Source organism: Homalodisca vitripennis, unplaced genomic scaffold (assembly GCF_021130785.1).
Source record: "Homalodisca vitripennis isolate AUS2020 unplaced genomic scaffold, UT_GWSS_2.1 ScUCBcl_1487;HRSCAF=5172, whole genome shotgun sequence".
NCBI classification, from domain to species: Eukaryota; Metazoa; Arthropoda; class Insecta; order Hemiptera; family Cicadellidae; genus Homalodisca; species Homalodisca vitripennis.
Genome location: NW_025777601.1, coordinates 43,560 through 65,925, shown reverse-complemented (window position 1 = coordinate 65,925; position 22,366 = coordinate 43,560). Strand labels below are relative to the sequence as shown.

General features: G+C 38.8%; 1 protein-coding gene across 1 annotated transcript; it reads right to left on the bottom strand.

Moving 5' to 3' along the window:
- Positions 1-821: 821 nt before the first annotated feature.
- LOC124371472 lies at positions 822-1,505 on the bottom strand. Its single transcript, XM_046829804.1, has one exon. The coding sequence runs from the start codon at positions 1,503-1,505 to the stop codon at positions 822-824; it is 684 nt and encodes a 227-aa protein (XP_046685760.1).
- Between the last annotated feature and the right edge of the window lie 20,861 nt (positions 1,506-22,366).

Sequence of the window (22,366 nt, the reverse complement as noted above, 5' to 3'; positions counted from 1 at the left end):
ATTATATTACTCTTTAGTTTACTTAAATACTGTTCCAATTCTTCAACATATTTCTTAATAGCAAACTCATGTAATCTATAAACCGCTACTAGTGTAAAATTATGAAAATTTAACTTAAATTCTAAAAATAAACAATCTGCAGAGCTTAATTCAACTTTAACCCGTTTAGCTTTAATACTGTTATCTACATAAACCATCACCCCACCTGCAGCATAGTTTTCGTTACAATTACTAAATAATGTATATCCAGGTAACTTATAATAGTCTATTTCATTATTCTTAATCCAAATTTCACTAAAGATTATTATGTTTACTTTCTTATGTAGGCCATTAATTTTTGCTTCTAGTAAGTTAAACTTATTCCTAATGCTTCTAACGTTTAGATGCACCATGGAAAAGTCGGGTGTATTACTTTTAAAAAAATTATTATCTAAAGAATAGGAAACAGGCCATTGTTGACTCTCTATTACGTCATTCATATTTTAACGTATTTTTTTCTAATATTAAAAACACACATTCCCTTTATACCTATACCCATACATATACCTAAGATGTAAACTACTTTAACAGACATAAATCATTTTCACAATCTATCTTTATGCATTTCTGGCCACTTGCCTTTCTTACAAATATCTTTCCATCGTTACACCATACAAACGAATAGCCTACCTGTCTAGACTTTTCCTTAGTGAGCCTAAGTAAGTTTTTAGTTTCCGGGGTGAGGTGATCATTCACATAAACTTTGTTGTTTGTGAAAACTTTGTTAATTTCACTTGCCTTTAGTTCCTTCTTCTTCTTGTAGGCAGCTACAATCGTCTCTTTCATCCTCCTATCCCTGAGTTGGACGACCAGCGTGGCGCGGCTCTAGGTCGGAAGGTCGGTACTCTGTGGGCCGCCATCACATCTTCCGCACTCAGCACAACCCCCAGTGCAGCACCCACGTCTGTAGCTAAGCTCACAGCATCTTCGTTGGTAGTCACTGGTATTCCCTGGATCTCCACATTACATTTTCTAGAATACTGCTCTGCAAGTCTCACTCTAGTTTTCAGGCTATTGACTTCTTCACATAATACTTTATTGCTATCCTTTAATTCTTTATTTTCCTTCTTTAGGTCTTTGTAGTTTTCTGATAGCTGGGCCATCTTCATGTTTGATTGATCCAATTTGTCAGAGACAACATCTAGGGCTAACTTGAATTCATCAAACTGCTTTCTATATTCTTTAAGTTCGGAGCAAATTTCAGCCTTAAAACTATTCAGAATATTTACCAGAGCATCATGATTGGTAGCTGGTGTTTCTTCCATACCAACATTCTTTGTAGCAGAGGTTAATTGTTTTGGCCGACAATCATCACAGGTCCACTCCTTTTTAGAACCTCGTGTTTTCAGCGAAGCGTATCTTTCACTGGCACACTCATAGTGAAACACCCTGCCACAGTTTCCAATACACACAATAGCCTCTTCAGAACTTATTTTCTGATTACAAATCACACACAAGCCCGACATTGTCACTATTTTGATTTTACCTTAATTTTGTTAGCTAAAAGTAGTCGAGATCGTTTCTAACCTCAAACAGGCGCAAAGTGCTTGTAGCAACTCGTGCACAAACGTCTGCACTGTACGAGTGACTGCAGTAGACTGAGTTTATTGGTGCATGAGTTTATTGAACATTGCAATATATTCTACAACTGAGTAGACTATTTTAATTTGAATGCTCTTAAGTGCTTAATTTTATACGTACGCATTGCTCAATGTTTTATAAAATTAATAAACAATACAAGACATTGTGTCAAAGAAATGCTATCTGATTTACCTAATGCTCATTTCATTCCACATGTTTGAGAAATCTAATTACAAGGTAAGTAAGTATAAAATGTTGGATGAGCACGCACAGGGAATTGACACAATCAAAAGGAAAGCACGCGCCCCTTTAACAGAACCACACATAAAGCCACTCTACTGCTTTTATCTAAACAATTTCCTGCTGCTGAGTACGAGGTTCTGTTGGTAAAATAACGATTTTTATTTAATGTTTTTTTTTATCTCTAAAGTATAACTTTAAAAAACTAACTAAGTTATACAGTTACTATTAAATATATACAGCCATAAATTTAATTATAGTATCAACAATAATATTTAAAAAAATTATGAAATAAATTTACTTGTTTCCTATTTGCTGTTTCCTGCTCAATTAACTGATATTAAAATTGTGTATTCAATCCGAGACATTAAATAAAACTTGTTTAGCCCTGTAAAATGTTATGAGTTTGGTATTTATGATTTGTTGTATTTTGTGCAGTGTTCATTAATTAAGAAAATATGCCTGATAGGGAAAATTTTTGGTTTTAATACTTATTGATGCCAGAAGATAAACTACAACAAGTAGACATTTTGATAGCCCTTTTACCTGCTGTTTGAACAGTTTGACAACGCTTTGTGTAAATATGCATTTTCCAAAAACAATTTGTATTACCATATTGCTTATGCTTTAATGATGGTCACCTAAATTCCATATATGCGTCACATACACCATTACAGAATTCAATCTATATTTAGTAGAAATCAATTTTCAAAAGTGAAAAATAAAAATCACATTCGAAATATCGTGTTACATAATATAATTTACTTTTTGCTCAGTAACTTAGATGTTATTGCTGTATTCAAAGAAATGTTTTGGAAATTGTAATACGATGTAAGTGTGATCTGAAGTCAAATATTGTCACTGACTTTTAATACTGCTTCTAACCTATTATATTTTTTTGTACTCTATGAATAAAAAAACAGTAATTAAAATCTTATAAGAATGAACATAGTTTGTTTATACATTTAATCAACTAGTTTATCATTTCAGTGGCTAACGCTCAGCTAAATTCCATAAAGTGGCATGGAGCAACATCCATCTTATGTTTTCGCATATATAAATGGAGCTTCTTACAAAGGTTCAAGTCAGTTAGACAGTTCAGTTTTGAGACTTGGTGTGGACAGAAAGAAAAACAGTCAGACAGACAAATACAACATTTGTTCAAGCCCCACGAGTAATAGGTTTCGATAAACCTACACATATTTAAAATGCATGTAATATAACGGTATAAAACACTCTGTCTTACTTAAATAACATAATGTTCCAGCACGTACAAGTTGGAAATCACTAAATATTTTCTATGAAATCATTGTACTAAGGAGTTTTTCTATATAATAAATCTGAACATCTTTCTCTCTAGTTTTATGAGATTCTGGATAATTTACAAATGTATTTTTACAAGAGTCTGCTTAATCAATTACTAACTTTTGTAATTATACAGGTAGAATACGTCAGATTTTATTCTTACATACTATATCTTGGGCATTTAATATAAAAGAATATATGTATTCTTTTCGACTTGGAATATTTGAATTTCCTTTCATTTCTATACCTTCTCATTTAATTATAAACTTAAGTCTCTGGATTTCTTAAATACTTCACCCTCCCAATATTTGTATTTATTTAATTTTTTTGGTTTAGGTTCTCGGTACCACATTTAGGGTATATTTTTCTTTACACTTGACTATAAAATGAACTATAATATCTTGTTATTAGACGTACCGTAGATTGTTCTTAAAAACCTCTACGCAACTAGAAATGTAGACCTCTTTGTACCTAACGTCAAAAAATACCAAATTAAATCTTGCTCGGTTCAGCTAAAGGAAATTCAGTTATTTGATGTATGAGACCTTTCCTCAAACTCAAGATTGAATTTCCATTGCCTCTCTGGACCTTAAGGTTGAACTACGTCACCACCAATATGCATTAAAACATTAAATGCAAGTGAGTAGATCCATGGCTATTAAATATTAAAGTTTTGTGACACTAATGTCTGGTTAGTGAAGCTGCTTATTGGTTATGTAGCTTTACTTATTTCAATCGGTTATCCAAGGATATCGACAGAGAAACATGCGTTAATTAGAATAGTGGTTCTCAATATCCCTCCTCACAAACTAATAGAACAAAGATTAAATTATGACTTATAACACAATAAAACTTATTACAACTGGAACTAGTAATTTTCTTTCATAGTTGTGATATATTCATAATGGGAAATTGCATAATAGAAACTCCACTGATAGATTTATTTAGATATATTAATATTAGGTGTTGTAATTATAACAATTTCCTGCAATAGGTGTAACTGTAATTGTAAAAGTTAATTGTAAATAAAATGCATAGTAAATTGGCAAAATTGTTAATGATAAAAATTTTTCAATTAATAAAAGTGGGTTTAAAATTGCAATGGAATAACAACTCATTAAATAATAAGTTATTACGATTTATTAAACTATTATTAGTCTACTTCAGGTGAAAACTTATGATTTATATTTTATGACTCATTTTAAAAACTGATCGATCATTTAAAATTTTTACAGAAACTTTTCAGGGACTTTCTTAAAGTCTCCGGTTAATATATAAGCGTATTCTTATCCTAAAATCCTCTATTCCTAAACATTTTATTCTGGGCTCTTAAGTATCTTTAAAGAAAACAAATATTATTTATTAAAAGAGATTGTTACAATAACAAAATATTCTGTGTAAACATTGTTTTACCACAGAACAAAAAAATGTTTAATTCCATTAACCAATATACAATTATAATACTGTCATAAAACTAATCTCAGTTGTTTTTTTTTACACAAGTAGGATTCTCAGACCTGTATATGTTTGTGTATATAATATGGATATATTTTTGTGTATGTATATATTATGTATCGGACAAACGAAGCAAAATGGATTATAGCACAAAAAATTCTAGGAGCTGAATAAATTGCTATGAATATAAATATAATTTTTTAAATATATTTCTTTGTCCGTGGCTACAAGGGAATCTCAATATTGGCTTTGGAATTAAATTTTCATTTAACTACATTTCATTTAAAAATCAATTTAGAAGTCCCATTATTAACTTTAGATTCCAGTTATTGTAACTGTTGTAGCTGTAAAAATAATTCAGGTATATGGTTTGAATAGTTAATTTCTTACTCAATGCATTTTTTAAGTATCTAATGATAATGTGCAAAAAGTCTTCTTTATTACATATAATGACGGTCGAAAAAGAACGATTATCCTTAAATATATTAAGAATAATATCCGACTAGAAGTACACAAAGTTTTTTTATTGATAAACATGTTATAAAATTCGTTTTAGAATGGCTTTTATACCTTATAAGCCAATCTTTGTGTTTTTAAAATTTTGTCTTGTTATTTATAATATTTTATTTAAAAAATATTGTATATTTATAAATTTGGCTATTTATCTAGGATTACTAGGCTAGTAGTGGTCACCTAGTCAGTAGTGGTCACTTACAGGGGAAAATTGTAATTTCCATGGCTAACCAATCAGATTACAGCTCATTTACACTTTTAATGCATTCAGAAACATCTGTTTTATATACCTGGATTCCTATTGGCTAGTTTCCAGTTCTCATCATCTGTGTGAAAAAGAACTTCAGGTCCACCTTCATATTATTTACAGATTTCTTCTCCATCAAGGTAAGAGCATACTCTTTTTTATCAAGTAGCATCTAAGTTTTGCAAATGAATTAATGAGTAAAAATTGGTTACAAATGTATAAATTTGAATGTAGTATATAACAGCAATTTTTGTTTTCTGATTTATGCAAGATGGCCTTATTTTTAGAAGTGGTCATCCCTGGTGACCACCTTCGAATAGTAATTTTTAATAGTGGTCACCTCGAATGATCACCTATGAAAATTACTTTTTAATGGTGGTCATGTTAGGCGTTTTTAATTATTTAGCCTTATTAAGACCTGTTTAATATAAAAAAGGGTTTTGTTTCCGATAAATGGCTACAAAGAAGAAGATGTTCGCCTATGAGGAGGCAAACATAAAGGCCGCCATTGCTGATGTTAGAAATGGGATGAGGAAGAAAGCATCTGCAAAACTACACAATGTGCCAAGGTAAGCACTTCTTTATTTAATACTTACGATTTAATACTTATTTTACAAACAAACTTCGCTGAACTGGAAATATATATATATATATATATATATATATATATATATATATATATATAGTAAACGATAGGCTATATATATATATATATCTAAATACTTATACAGCCGCATGTGAAACTGACTCACTGATATATAGATACAAATTCTAACATACTTCTAGAAGTGCTGGAAAACGTGAAATTTGGCACGCAGGTACCTTTCACAATATGACCCGGAGGAAAAGTCTGAAAACCGGACTTTTTTACTTTTAAACCCCTCAAAAAAATTCCTCAAAAAATCTCGCATTCTTTACCCCTGCAGGCATTTCTTGTAAGCCTGATAGCGGGTGAACCGTTGGAGCTAGCTTCGATTTGACGAAAAATCGTTAGTCAGGAATAAAGTGATCTACAAAAAAGGTCCAGTGACTTTTTTAGTCTATCTTCCATGGTTAAGCGACAAAACGCTCTAATATTTGACATTCCAGAGATTTTTTCGCTAAAAAATAATGTTTCGAGCTTGATAGCGGCCGAACCGTTGGTCGTAGCTCAAATCTGATTGACCCGTCAAATTAGCAAATTGCGCGATCTACAGAAAAGGTTCAGTGACTTTTTGCCCTATCTCCATTGGTTTGGCCGAAAAACGTAATTACGTGCATTTTTTGTGTAATTTTTACGCGAAACTTTTGTTTTCGGGCTCGATAGCGGCGAAACCATTGGTCAGAGGTCGAAATAAGACGAACGTTGGAGTTAGGAAATGAGGTGATCTACAAAAATGTCCCAGTAACTCTTTACTCTATCTCCATTGGTTTGGCCGCAAAACGTGATTAAGTGAAAGTATTTGAAAATTTTCGCCTAAAAATTTACCTTTCGGGCTCGATAGCGGCATAACTGTTGGTCGTAGCTCAAAACAAATTTTTAAAAGGATTTATGAAATTGCGTGATCTACAAATAATGTTCAGTAACATTTTGCCCTATCCTCAACGGTTTGGCCGCATAACGCGTTTTAAGTGTTGATTTTTTAACTTTTACGTGATATTTTTTAAACTGCCCAGTGCAGTCTTTTGTCCTAAGCTCTGTACTGCCTAAATTATAGGTCGTAGCTTAAATCTGATGGCATAATCGAAAGAGAAAATTAAATTTTCGACAAGAAACGTCCAGTCACTTTTTCTCGTATCTCTAACGGTTTAGCCGCAAAATGCCCTTAAATTCAAAACTTTGGTTAAATCTGGATAATTCGATAAAATAGGTCTTCTTTTAACTCCAAGATCCCCAATCTAATGCTCGGGCATAAACTTTCCCCGAATACCGCTAATCCAGTTAACGAGTGAATATACAACGGTTTGCCCTATCATCAACGGTTTGGCCGCATAACGCGTTTTAAAGTATAGATTCTTTACGTTTTACGTGAGATATTGTTTTCTGGGCTCTGTGTTAGCGGAACCTTTGAACTTAGGGTAGAATAAAAATCGCATTTTAATACGAAACAATGAGGTCTACAAAAGAGGTCCAGTGACATTTTACTCTATCTTTCATGGTTTAGCCGTAAAAACGTGATTATGTTGAAAATTTCACTCACAAACTTAACTTCTGGGCTCGATATTTGCCGAACCGTTAGCCCTAGCTTAAATGTAAAATTTTTTGTAACTAGCTATTCATAGGATCTAAAAAAGGATTCAACAGCTTTCTATCGTTTATCTTTCCGTAAGCCTGATAAATGCTCTAAATGACAAATTCTTCGTCGTTACTTTTAGGTGTTTTAAATTTTTCAATTTTAATTAGTGCGCTTCATGCTGGTTCCAGCTTGACCTTGTATTACTACGTTAACAAGTGACTAAAACCCCCCCCCCACGTCGGGAGTTGGCTGAGCGTAAGTGAAGTTTCAATAGTAGATAGGGACAGAGTGTTTTTTATTATGTTCAAAGACACAACACTCTCTAAAATAGGCCCACGTGTGTCATTAACCCCTTGTAACATTAACCCCCCCCCCCGGGAATTTATTCATATGACCAGAAATTATCCTGAGTAAATTAAACCCCTTAATGTCTTAACCCCTGGTAACATTAAACCCCCCCCTAGGGAATTTCCAGGCATGACCTCATGTCCGAATTTTACTAATCACCAAATCTCTTAACTCCCCCCGGGAATTTCCTGTTATGACCAGATAACCTCCTGAGTAAATTAAACCCCGAGATGTCTTAACCCTCGGTAACATTAACCCCCCTGGAATTTCCTTGTATGACCAGATAACCTCCTGAGTAAATTTAACCCCCTGGTGACCTAACCCCGGTAATGGTAACCCCCCTGGGAATTTCCTGGCATGACTATATGAACTCATGAGCAAATTAAACCCTCTAAACAACTTAAAAATATTGACTTAGGGTAGGTTTTTATTATATGTACACTCAACAATGTACAATAGTTGACCGGTGCAGACTTTCCTATCACGCTCTGTACCTCGTATACCAGAGCTTGTAGCTCGAATCTGAGCTCACAATCGAATTAAATTTCCGACAAGAAAGGTCCAGTCACTTTTTGTCGTATCTCTAACGGTTAACCCGTAAAATGCCATTAAAGTCAAAACTTTGATTAAAACTGAAATATTCAATAAAATGGGTCCAATTTAATTCCGAATTCCGCTTATCCCCGAATCTGGCCAACACCCGAAAAGGGAGCCTGGTGTGTTTCATTAACCCCCGATAACATTACTCCCCCCCCGGGATTTCCTGGTATGACCAGATAACCTCCTGAGTAAATTAAACGCCCTGATGTGTTAACCCCCCTGGTAACTTTAAACCCCCCCCAGGGAATTTCCTGGCATGACCTCATGTCTGAATTTTACCACTCACCATATCTCTTAACCCCCCTTGGGAAGTTCCTGGTATAACCAGATAACCCCCTGATGTCTTAACCCCTGGTAACGTTAAACCCCCCAGGGAATTTCCTGGCACGACCTCATGTCCGAATTTTACTAATCACCAAATTGCTCTTATCCCCGAATTTGCAAGCGTACATCATGGGGGTCTGGGGGCGTAGCCCCCAGCGAGCCGAAGGCGAGTCCCATATATATACAGCCGCATGTGTAACTCACTCACTGACTCACTGATAGGGTATACAAATTCTAACCCACTTCTAGAAGTGCTGGAAACACCAAGTTTTGCACACACGTAGCTGGAATCTTCAATACCACCAGGAAAAGTCTGAAAACCGGAATTTTTTAATTTTAAACCCCTCAAAAAAATTCGCTAAAAATCGCGCATTCTTTACCCCCTTGCAGGCTTTTCTTTGAAGCCCGATAGCGGGCGAACCGTTGGATCTAGCTTCAATCTGACGAAAAATTCATGGTCAGGAATGAAGTGAACTACAAAAAAGGTCCAGTGACTTTTTGCTATATCTTTATCGGTTTGGCCGCAAAACGCGATTAGATTAAAATATTTTGAAATTTTCGCCTAAAAATTTACCTTTCGGGCTCGATAGCGGCTAAACGGTTGGTCGTAGCTCAAAACAAATTTTCAATGGGATTTAGAAAATTGCGTGATCTACAAAAAAGCCTTAGTAACATTTTGCCCTATCATCAACGGTTTGGCCGCATAACGCGTTTTAAAGTATAGATTTTTTTACGTTTTACGTGAGATATTGTTTTCTGGGCTCTGTGTTTAGCGGAACCTTTAAGGTTAGGGTAGAATAAAAATCGCATTTTAATACGAAACAATGTGGTCTACAAAAAATGTCCAGTGACATTTTACTCTATCTTCCATGGTTTAGCCAAAACACGTGATTATGTTGAAAATTTCACTCTAAAACTTACCTTCTGGGCTCGATATTGGCCGAACCGTTAGCCCTAGCTTAAATGTAAAATTTTTTATAACTAGCTATTCATAGGAGCTCAAAAAAGGTTCAGTAGCTTTCTATCGTTTATCTTTCCGTAAGCCTGATAAATGCTCTAAATAATAAATTCTTCGTCGTTACTTTTAGGTGTTTTAAATTTTTCAACTATAATTAGTGCGCTTCATGTTGGTTCCAGCTTGACCTTGTATTACTACGTTAACGAGTGACTAAAACCCCCCTCCACGTCGGGAGTTGGCTGAGCGTTAGTGAAGTTTCAATAGTAGATAGGGACAGAGTGTTTTTTTATTATGTTCAAAGACACAACACCCTCTAAAATAGGCCCACGTGTGTCATTAACCCCTTGTAACCTTAACCCCCCCCCCGGGAATTTATTCATATGACCAGAAAATATCCTGACTAAACTTAAACCCCCTGATGTCTTAACCCCCTTTAACATTAATCTCCCCCCCGGGAATTTCCTGGCATGACAAGATAAACATCTGAGCAAATTAAACCCCTAAACAACTTAAAAATAATGACTCAGGGTTTGGGGGTTTTTGTTATATTTACACTAAACAATTCACAATAGCCCACCAGTGCAGTCCTTTCTCCACAGCTCCGTACTGGCTAAACCAGACATCGTAGCTAAAATCTGAGGGCACAATCGAAAGATAAAATCAAATTTCCGACAAGAAAGGTCCAGTCACTTTTTCTCGTATCTCTAACGGTTAAGCCACAAAAGGCCTTTGAAGTCAAAATTTTGTTAAAACTGGAAAATTCAATAAAATAGGTCTAATAATATTCCGAATTCCACTTATCCCTTAATTTGGCCAACACCCCATAAGGGGGCCTGGGGTGTGTCATTAACCCCCGGTAACATTAACCCCCCCCCCGGGAATTTACTGGTATGACCTCATGTCCAAATTTTAATAATCACAAAATCCCTCTTATCCCCGAATATGCAAGCGTAAATTTAACCACTTATCCCCGAATTTGGCCAATACCCAAATGGGGGCCTGGGGGCGTAGCCCCCAGCGAGCCGAAGGCGAGTCCCTATATATATACAGCCGCATATGTAACTCACTCACTGATAGGGTATACGAAATTCTAACCCACTTCTAGAAGTGCTGGAAACACCAAATTTTGCACGCACGTAGCTTTTACCTTCAAACCACCGGGAAAAGTCTGAAAACCGGATATTTTTACTTTTAAACCCCTCAAAAAAATTGGCAAACTTTCGCACTTTTCACTCTTGCAGGCTTTTCTTTGAAGCCCGATAGCGGGCGAACCGTTAGAGCTAGCTCGGATCTGAGTAAAAATCGTTAGTCGGGAAGGAAGTGATCTACAAAAAAGGTCAAGTGCATTTTTGCTCTATCTCTATTGGTTTGGCCGCAAAACGCAATTATGTGTAAAATTTTCGCAATTTTCACTTAATCATTTACCTTCCAGGCTCGATAGCGGCCGAACCGTTGGTCGCAGCTCAAAACAAATTTTCAATGGGATTTAGGAAACGGCGCGATCTACAAAAAAGTTCTAGTAACATTTTGCTCTACAGTCAATGGTTTGGCCGGAAAACGTGTTTAAATGTGTCGCTTGTTTAAGTTTTACTTCAGAATTTTGATTCTGCGTTCTATATCAGCAGAAAATTCAAAGTTAGGGTCAATTAAAAAACGGATTTTAATACAAAATAAGACGATCTACCAAAAAGGTTCAGTAACCTTTTGCCCTATCTCTATCGGTTTGGCCAATAAATGCTAATATGTTTTCATTTTGACGTTGAAATGTTTTTACTGGAGACGATATCGGTTCACCCGTTTATCCTAGCTTAAACTTGAACACTTTATTAAATAGCCATTAATAGGATCTACAAAAAAGGTTCAGTAGCCTTTTGTTGTATACCTTTCCGTAAGCCTGTTATACGCTCTCAATGGCAAAATCTTTTTGGTGAAATGGCAATTTTAGGGGTTTTTTATTTTTTCCGAATAGAATTGGTACGATTAACAACAGTTCCAGATTGAATTTGTATTAGTTCGTAAACCAGTGACTAGTATAAGTGGCTAATAGAGCACATCGCGAATTGGCTGAGCGTTAGCAAAGGTTATTTGTAATTTTTAAAAGAGTTTATTTAATTCATATAATATATCAGATTTTGTTTCTTTTTTACAACCATACGGTAATGTATCAATCTTATTTTCTAGAACAATTATTTTATCGCCTTTCGAGCTCAGTGCTAGCTTGTTTATCCCTATATATATACAGCCGCATATGTAACTCACTCACTGATAGGGTATACGAAATTCTAACCAACTTCTAGAAGTGCTGGAAACACCAAATTTTGCACGCACGTAGCTTTTACCTTCAAACCACCGGGAAAAGTCTGAAAAACAAAGACATTTTTACTTTTAAACACCTCAAATACTGACTTAGTGTTGGGGTTTTATTAAATTTACACTAAACAATTCACACTATCTGACCAGTGCAGACTTTTATCCCAAGCATTGTACCGACCAAAATAAAGCTCGCAGCTAAAATCTGACAACGGAATCGAAAGATAAAATTAAATTTCTGACAAGAAAGGTTCAGTGACTTTTTCTCGTATCTCCAACGGTTAAGCCACAAAACGCCCACAAACACAAAAGTTTGGTTAAAATTAAGTACTCTACTTTCACTTTCTGGCAAACCTAATCTCGGACATTAGTTACCACCCAATTCTTATTCTACTAAATTTGCTAACATGTCACTTAATTTTTCGACAAAATCCATTGATTATTTTTACATACCACACATAATTTGGCTGAGCGTCAGCGAAGCATTACATTCCACGAGAAAGGACGCAGTAGCGATCACGTAACTTGAAACCCTCAAGTTCGAATTTAACCAATAACCAAATCCTTCCTATTTTAAGCACTCACTTTGGGGGTATGGGGCACTCTACTTTCGTAAACGGCTGACTAGTACGTCTACTAGAGGACATCGCGACTTGGCTGAGCGTTACCAAAGTTCAATAGTATTTAGGGACAGAGTGAATTTTATTTTTGCTCACAAACACAAAACCCTTCGAAAGAGACCTACGTGTGTCTGAACCCCCGGTAACATTCCCCCCCGGAGTTTTCTTGTATTACCAGACAACCTCTTGAGTAAATTAAACTCCCTGATGTCTTAACCCCCTTTAACATTAACCCCCCACCAGGGAATGTCCTGTCATAACGAAATAAACTCCTAAGCAAATTTAAACCCCTACAAAACTTAAAAATACTGACTTATAGTCTGTTTTTTTATTATATTTACAGTAATAATTTACACCAGCTGACTAGTGGTCTTTTCTCACAAGCCCTGTACTGCCTAAACCAAAGGTCGTAGCTCAAATTCGAGGGCACATTCGGAATACAAAATTAAATTTCCGAAAAGAAAGGTTAACTTTTTGTCGTATCTCTAACGGTTAAGACGCAAAATGCCCTTAAAGTAAAAACTTTGGTTAAATTGGGATAAAAATCAACACATTCCGTTGGTCGTACCTCAAAACAAATTTTCAATGGGATTTAGGAAACAGCGCGATCTACAACAAAGTTCTAGTAACATTTTGCCCTATACACAATGGTTTGGCCGGAAAACGCGTTTAAATGCATTACTTTTTTAAGTTTTACGTGAAAATTGTGATTCTGTGCCACATTGCAGCCAGCAGTTTAAGTTTAGCACCAAATTAAAATGTGATTCCAATACAAAATAATGCGATCTACAAAAAAGATTCTGTAACTTTTTACTCTATCTTCATTGGTTTAGCCGTAAAACGTGATTATATTGAAAATTTCACTTAAAAAATTAACTTCCGGGTTCGATAGCGGCCGAACCGTTGGTTGTAGCTGAAATGTAAAATTTTTTTGACTAGTAATTTATACGATCTACAAAAAATGTTCTTTAACTTTTTGCTCTATCATTATTTTTTTGCTTATAAATCCAAATATTTTGTAATTTTGACGTGCTAATTTTGTTACTGGAGGGGATAGCGGTCGAACCTTTAGTAATTGATTAAATATAAAAGTTTCCTCTAATCTAAAGTGATAAGGTGTACAAAAAAGGTCTAGTGGATTTTTGTCGTATATCCTTCCCTAATCCCGAAAATCGCCCTAAATAGTAAAATATTTGTCGTGAATTGGCAATTATGGGATATTTAAATTGATATGCGACTAATATTTGTGTAATTCATTCCAGATTCCGATTGCACTTGCTTTCCTAGGTTTACGAGTGAATAAAACCCCAAATTTGAAATTGGATGAGCGTTAGCTAAGCGTCAGTAGTAGATAGGAATATAGTACTTTTTAATTAATTTAATGAAATAGTGATTTACTGTCAACACTCTGATATGGAATGGTTATTTCCTAAGTAATTCAAACCCCCTGATAAACATTTTATTTTGAACAAAACTACTGTACACATATTCTATTACCACAGACACACATTTCCCAGAAAAGTACCAGGCGTTCTTATAATTCCCGATAACATAACCACTCTACTGCGAATTTCCTGGTAGATGAACTCCTGATTAAATTAAACCCCCTGATCAACTTACTAATCTGATAAAGGTAGTTTTTTTTTCGTTTACAGTAAACACCTCATCATAGCTGGCCAGTGCAGTCTTTTCCCCCCATCTCTGTACTGCCTAAACCAGAGGTCGTAGATAAAATCCGACAGCAGAATTACCCTTCTTTTGATTTATATAAAAAATCATTTAAACTAAAAAAAGTCCAGTAGCTCGGATCTGACGAAAACTTTTTAACCGGGAGTGTAGTAACCTACCAAAAAGGTCCAGTGGCGTTTTGCTCTATATCCATGAGTTGGGCCACAAAACGCGATTGTGTGCAAAGTTTTCGTAATTTGTACATGAAAACTTCGTTTTTAAAGCTCGATAGGGGCTAAACCGTGGTTTGTGCTCGAAGCAAAAGTTTTTAACAGTTACAACATAACGTGATCTACAAAAAAGATCAAGTAACATTTTGTCCTATCCTCAATGGTCTGGCCCCGGAACGCGTTTTAAATTAAATACTTATGTAAGTTTTAAGTGAAAAATATGATTCTGGGGTTGATTGCAGACAAACCTTTTGTTATATATTTAATAAAACGTTTTCATTAAGTACAGAATGAAGCAAACAACAAAAAATGTCTCTATAGTTTTTTTCTATATCTTTAATGGTTTGGTCACAATACCTGTTTCAAGGTGTTCCATGCAAACATTAGCGGCTTGGCGAGCTCTTTACGGTACGTAAGAAAGTACGATAGGCATTGTTAAACACCGTTTTAAAAAATCATACTTTATCTGCTTGTTTGTTTTCTGACTTTATTGCGACTAGTAGCTTGGACTAATCTTTATTGGTCTTCCTGAAATCTGAAGAAAGACTGATTGGAGACGACCCCACCGTAAGATTTGGCTGAGCGTTATCAAAGCTTCATTCTCCACATGATATATCTAGAACGAATTATTGTACTATTGCGTATTTACTAATTATTCACTCTGCTTGTTTAATTACATATTCTTGTGTGCTTTCTCTTGAATTCCTTTTATTTCTTTTCTTCTCTTGTATACGTTCGCAGTTACTACTGATCAAACCATGTCTTTCTGTTGTATTTCCAAGGGCTCTTTCCACCAGGGGAACGAGAAGCTGTTTCCAACCAGCAAGAACACTCAGTGTACAGCGATATCAGCTTGTGCCCTTGTTTGGAAGACTCTTGGGTTAGAGTTTTCTACAGTGGCCATCGATACGATCCTCATCACTGGTGATCGTATTTATTGTACATTACGTGATGAGAATCGCATGGGTGGAAATTATTATCTGTGCCCTGATGAACTTCCGAGTGATATGGTGATCCAGGGACAGTCTGTAGCCGTTATAGAAAATACATTCGTGCACGACGCTCTTTACCCTGTTACAGATGGAGATATGCATGACTGCGTCATGTCTCTGTCCAATGTTTTGGAGTGTCTCATGGCCGAGGACCTTCAAACCATTGGCTTTCTCTTTACTGGACAAACAGTGACAGTTGCTTTTTGGCGCTCCCAAGAACAGCTGTACCTGTTTGATCCTCATCCAGTGAACGAGAACAGAGTTTATGACTTGGTTGATGACACTAACAATTTGGCACGGCTGTTCCAATGTGAGAATCATTCTTCACTTGCCTCGTTATTGTTGTCAAATTCTGCTCTGGATGGGTCGGTGAGACAATTCTCTGTAACTAGGCTTAGGTTTCGTATTTCGACAATCGGCTCTAGTGAACCACTACAACTTAATTTCCCTACATTTGGCACAATGCTGAGAACTTGTAATACACCTCCCAGAAAACCTAAAGAATGCTGTATTAAAGATCCTAAACTGGAAAAAAGCCCCAGAGTTATTTTATCTCCATTGAAAATCATGGTCAAACGTAAAGTCATAGGGAGGCCTACAAAGTTACACCGTGGACGCCCTAAAGGTCGTACGAACATGAGAGACGAGCACGTGAGACAGGCAAAGAAAAGGTATAATCAGAGGCATTCTAAAGTAATTCGTGACAAACTGCGCCGATACCTTGAACAACACCCTGAGGTCCACAGAGATGCTGTACGCCGTTACAGCCAACAACATCCTGAGGTCAACAGAGATGCTGTTCAACGTTACGGCCAACAACATCTTGAAGTAAACAGGAAAGCCGTTCATCGGTATGAGGAACGACACTTTGGCGCATGTCACGACAGAGTTCGATTTTTTCGTCTGAATAATCCAAAGCTTGCCCAACTCCATCACTTACCTATTCCACTTGCTCGAAGTATCGTGACCCACGGACCAATGGCATACTGGAGCGGTTGTACTGCTATATGATGTAAACGTATACAAATTGAAGAAAACAAGTCTTTGGAGTGATGATGTTTTTATTTGTCCTCACTGCCAAGCACCTCTCTTCGAGGAAGAAGAAGACAGGAAAAAGTGGTGTTGTGGTGGGGGTGCATATAATGTCACAAGTTTACCCCCTCTCAATGCACCGTTTTATTCTAACCGCCGCTTTCTGGATAGAGCTCGCGCCTTCAATGACCTGTTTGCTCTCTGCGCCCTAGAGGTTTCTGGCGGATACCGGCACCCTAGTGGTCTCTCCTTCTTTAAAATTGAAGGGAGGATGTACCACCAGGTGTACAGCTTGGACGCACCCGGCCAAAGGTTTGTTACTGCGGGCGGTGACGTCCAGTTCGTAAACCGGTGCCGTCTGTATATTGATGATGGTGAGGAAAGGAGGAAACATAGCCATGAGTAGAACTCTTGATACCGGTTTAATCGACGCGATTGCCAATCATTTGGATTTCATTGAACCCATATGTTCGTGAATTTCGGCGACTGAGTTCTGAACCATCGGTCAACGCCCACTTGGAATTCCAGGTAACAAGTCGAGCTACTCATGGCCCTGTTCTTGGTGAGAAACAAAGAGGCATTGAGGTGCACGCCGTGCTTAGCACTGACGAAACCGTTACAGAACCTAGAAGACTCACCGTTTGGAAAGTGGGAGCTGGAAGGCCTTCAACAATCGATCTGTTCAGTCCTTTGATGGAGCCCTTCCAGTACCCACTTCTCTATCCGCAAGGCACTTTGGGATGGCACATCGGGATGCTAGATAATAACGGGAAGAAGCTATCCCAGTATAATTATGTTCGTTGTCTCTTGCTCTCCAATCCCCGTTTCTCGTACCTCGGTCGTCTTTCGCAAGCTTGGCAGGTCGAGATGTTTGCGAGGTTTGAGGAGGAGAGACTTCGTTTCATAAAATATTCCCAGTTAAAGACGGCAGCCCGAAATTCCATGCGGATAGGACAACTGAATGAATTGTTGGAAGCTCAAACAGGTGGAATGGTAGGATCGCATATTGGGGAAGATATCACACGTGACGAGACCGTTCAAGGTGAGGGTGGGGCACAGCCTGGTAAGGTTTATCTCCCAAGTACGTTTACTGGTGGACCTAGATATATGAAGATTCACTATGAGAATGCTATGGCTCTCGTGACACGTCTGGGTTCACCAACGTACTTCCTTACGTTCACGTATAGCGCGACTTGGGAAGAAAACAAAAGAGCCTGTCCCCACGGCAGCGGTCGCAGTGACCCTAGCACAGCTTGCAGAGTTTTCCAGATAAAACTTCTGGAGCTTCTCCGAGACCTGCGTAGCGGAGCGATGTTCGGCTGTACGAGCTATATCGTATACGTCATTGAAATGCAAATGAGGGGCCTTCCTCACGCCCACATAGTATTCAAGATCGACGGAGACGGTCCAGCTCAAGCGGACGAAATCGATTCCGTGATTCGCGCAGACATCCCTTCGGAAGAAGATGCCGGAGGAAGACTCAGAAAGTTAGTGTTACAGCACATGATTCATGGGCCATGTGGCACTGATCACCGCACTGACTTCCTGTGCTGGGACGCAGTGAAGGGTCACTGCACTAAATTTTATCCCAAGCCTTCTTGCCAAACCACTCATATTGACGAAAGAGGCTTTGTCCAGTACAGACGTGAATACAGAAACACTGGTCAAATTACGTCTCGCAACAGGTCTGTTACTGTTCATGACGGTTGGGTGGTCCCATACAACGCCACGCTACTATTGAAGTATGAAGCCCATATTAACTTGGAGCTTGCGTCAACTCGTCGCGTCATCAAGTATTTGTTCAAATACCTTATGAAGGGCGGATCACTTCAAAATGTCACCGTCACTCCTTTGTGGCAACAAGAGGATGAGGTAGAACACTATGTGACTAAGAGAATGGTTGGTGCAAGCGACGCATGCTGGCGTCTCTTGGACTTCTCTATCTCAAAAGTCAGAACCAACAGTTGAGTGTCTACCCGTCCATCTTGAGGGACAGCAGCACGTGTGCTTTCGTCCCGGTGACCTGACCGCCGCGATAAGTAGGTCCAACTCCAAGTTAATATTGTACTTTAACAGACCTGCTGACGAAATTTTTTGACAGCATAACATATCAGACCTTTTTCGAAAGATACATAATCCACGATAAACGACCAAAAACTAAACCCTTATACGCACATCAAGACGGGAAACACTTCGTCACAGCTCGCCAGCGTGGAGGGAAGGTATGTAGAGTATTTTGGGTATCACCTAATCGTGGTGAACTTTATTACCTTCGAATGCTTCTCATGTCGACACCTTGCCGTGGCTACTCCAACCTCTTGTCACGCGGTGGTCCTGGCTGCCGAACGTTCCAGGAGGTTTGTCGTCAGCTCGGTATGATTGAAGATGAAGATGAGTACCGCGAAGCGCTGCGCGAAGCTACTGGGTTCATGGTTGCTTCAAGGCTTCGTTCCTTTTTTGTGCTCCTCTGCAACATGGGTGCTCCTGCAGCTATTCTGTGGAATTACTTTCGTGACACCCTTTGTGAGGACCACTTGGAAAGGAGCCCACTTGATCCCGAAAGAGCCTACAAACTCTCCTTACTTGACATCGATCGCAGCTTACGTCGGCAGGGATTGTCTTTAGTGGATTGTGGTCTCCCCGACGTAAAAGATGACACGACGGAAGTGGGGAGGGAGCTGTTGGGACTAACGGCGAGAACCAACAGCGGGCCATTGTCGAAGAATGGGAACCAAAGCTCTCAGAAGACCAGAGACGCGTTCTGCAACACATACGTTCCCTTCTTGACAACCCAGGTGACCGCCGATATTCAAGAGTAATCTTCCTCGATGGTCCCGGGGGATATGGCAAAACGTCACTTCTTCGTATCATACTGGCACACGGTGCGTAGTTGTCGTCAGATTGCACTGGCCGTCGCCAGCTCGGGCATCGCTGCTGGAAACATGCCTGGTGGTTCAACGGCTCACAGCATGTTCCGGCTTCCGCTCGATCTGGGCGACGGGTCTGGCGTTTGGAACATTACCAACGGGTCCCAGCGCGCAGAACTGATCAGAGCTGCTCAGCTCATCGTCTTCGACGAGGCCCCGATGGCCCATCGCTACATCTTTGAGATCCTCGACCGCTCGCTTCGAGATCTCATGAACTGCGATGAGCCATTCGGTGGCAAGATCTTTCTGTGCTCTGGAGATTTCCGGCAGATCGCTCCCGTTGTTGTAAAGGCACGAACGGCAGATGCCGTCGCGTGCGTTTCTCTTCGGGCTTCGCGTCTGTGGCGACTGTTCCGCGTCTTCTCTCTGACGACACCGCACAGGACGAGCAGTTCCGATGACTACTCTGAATTCCTTCTCGCAGTAGGCAACGGCACTGTTCCGTCCACAACTTTCGGGGAGGGTAGAGAGAGTGACATACTTATTCCCTTGACCGAGGTGAGGTATGTCACTGCATTACAAGTCCTCATTTCAACAGTCTTTCCTGCCGACGTACTCCGCGATCCCGATCAGTGTGCTCGTCGTGCGATCCTCTCGACTCTGAACGTGAACGTTAGAGAGATCAACGACATAATCTTGAACTCTGTAGACGGTCGCCTTCATGAGCTGCGAAGTGCCGACACTGTGGACCGTGAAAACGATGACAATCTTGCTGTTGAAGTCCCTCTACTGAACCAGGCTACAGGCAAGGGTGTTCCTGATCACGTGCTGCGACTTAAGATCGGCTCAGTGTGCCTCATCATGAGGAATCTAAACATCGCTGACGGCCTTGTAAACGGCACTAAGGTCATTGTGACGGCTATAACCAATCGGTTGATTACCGTCAGACGCCCTCACGACGCGCAACCTATCGGTATTCCTAGAATAATCTTTAGGTTCGCGATCGTTGAAGGTTCGCCGTTACTTGTCCGTCGACGTCAGTTTCCTCTGATGCTGGCATACGCGATGACCGGCCACAAGAGCCAAGGTCAGACAATAGATCAGGTCGGAGTCGATCTTCGCACTGATTGTTTCACTCATGGCCAGCTGTACGTCCTGCTCAGTAGAGTTCGATGTCCGGAAGACATAGTTGTCCTCGTCCGCCCCGAAAGGGTACACAATGAAGTCGCCTACGCGAAGAACATCGTGTACGGCGAACTTCTTCAGTGAACCGGATTGAGATTGGCAGTAGGCTAGGGGGCCTGCCGAAACAAAACTCCCCGTCGAGATTGACACTGGCAGTAGGCTAGGGGGCCTGCCCAAACAAAACTCCCCGTCGTGATTGACTAGGCAGTAGGCTAGGGGACCTGCCAAAACAAAACTCCCCTTAGTGACTGATTAGGCAGTAGGCAATGGGACCTGCCAGAACAAAACTCCCCATTCTGATTGATGCGGCAGTAGGCTAGAGGGCCTGCCAAAACAAAACTCCTCGTAGATGTAAATAAGTTTTTTGTATATATGTAAATATATGGTCTCTATGTTTGCCGGCCTCCCGTGGCGAGACTGGATACGTCATTCTTGCATTTAAAGCATTGACAAACTAACGGGCAAACAACAAATTCAACAATACATTATTACCAAATAATATGACTCAAGTACATACGCAACTAAATATGCAAAGATGTACACAGATGTAAATATATGGTCTCTATGTTTGCCGGCCTCCCCGTGGCGAGACTGGATACGTCATGCTTGCATTTAAAGCATTGACAAACTAACGGGCAAACAACAATTTCAACAATACATTATTACCAAATAATTTGACACAAGTACATACACAACTAAATATGCAAAGATGTACACGACATTGAAGATTAACATTAACCATCGATTTATGTAATTTTGTTAATAATATATGGTCTCCACGTTTGCCGGTATCCCCGTGGCGAGACTGGATACGTCATGCTTGCATTTAAAGCATCGACAAACTAACGGGCAAACAACAGTTTCAATAAAAAAAACATTATTACCCAATAATTTTACACAAGTATATACACAACTAGTTATGCAAAGATGTACACGACATTGAAGATCAACATTAACCAACGATTTATGTAATTTTGTTAATAATATATGGTCTCCACGTTTGCCGGCCTCCCCGTGGCGAGACTGGATACGTGATGCTTGCATTTAAAGCATTGACAAACTAACGGGCAAACAACAGTTTCAACAACAATAAGTTATTACCAAATCATTTGACACATGTATATAAACAACCAAATATGCAAATTTCCACACGACATCAGAGAATATCATTGACTGTAATTTTGCTGTAATAGCTGTGATTTTGTTAATAATATATGGTCTCCGTATTTGAGCATTGTCAAACTAACGGGCAAAGAAAAGTTTTATCAACTTAAAGTTACTAGCAACTAATTTGACACAAACATATGTAGCGTTAAATCTCCCAACTTGCAGCCGTGATGCGTAAACAATATTAGTAACGGTTTGACCGCTATCGGACCCAAAATCTCAATTTTCACGGTTTTCGCACGTAATGGCGTTTTACGGCCTACCCAAGGGAGATACAGCAATATATTATTTGAACTTTCTTGTAGACCACATTATACACTAAATATTGTTTGATAATGTGTTTCCCACGAGAAAGGACACAATTGGGGACACGTAAATTTAAAACCTCAAGTTCGATTTTAACCAACAACCGAATCCCTCCTGTCCCCGAATTCCGCTTATCCCCGAATTTGCAAGCGTACATCATGGG

Bases quoted from the DNA above. Each gene is read 5' to 3' on its own strand.
- LOC124371472 (XM_046829804.1), bottom strand. From the start codon at position 1,505: ATGTCGGGCTTGTGTGTGATTTGTAATCAGAAAATAAGTTCTGAAGAG.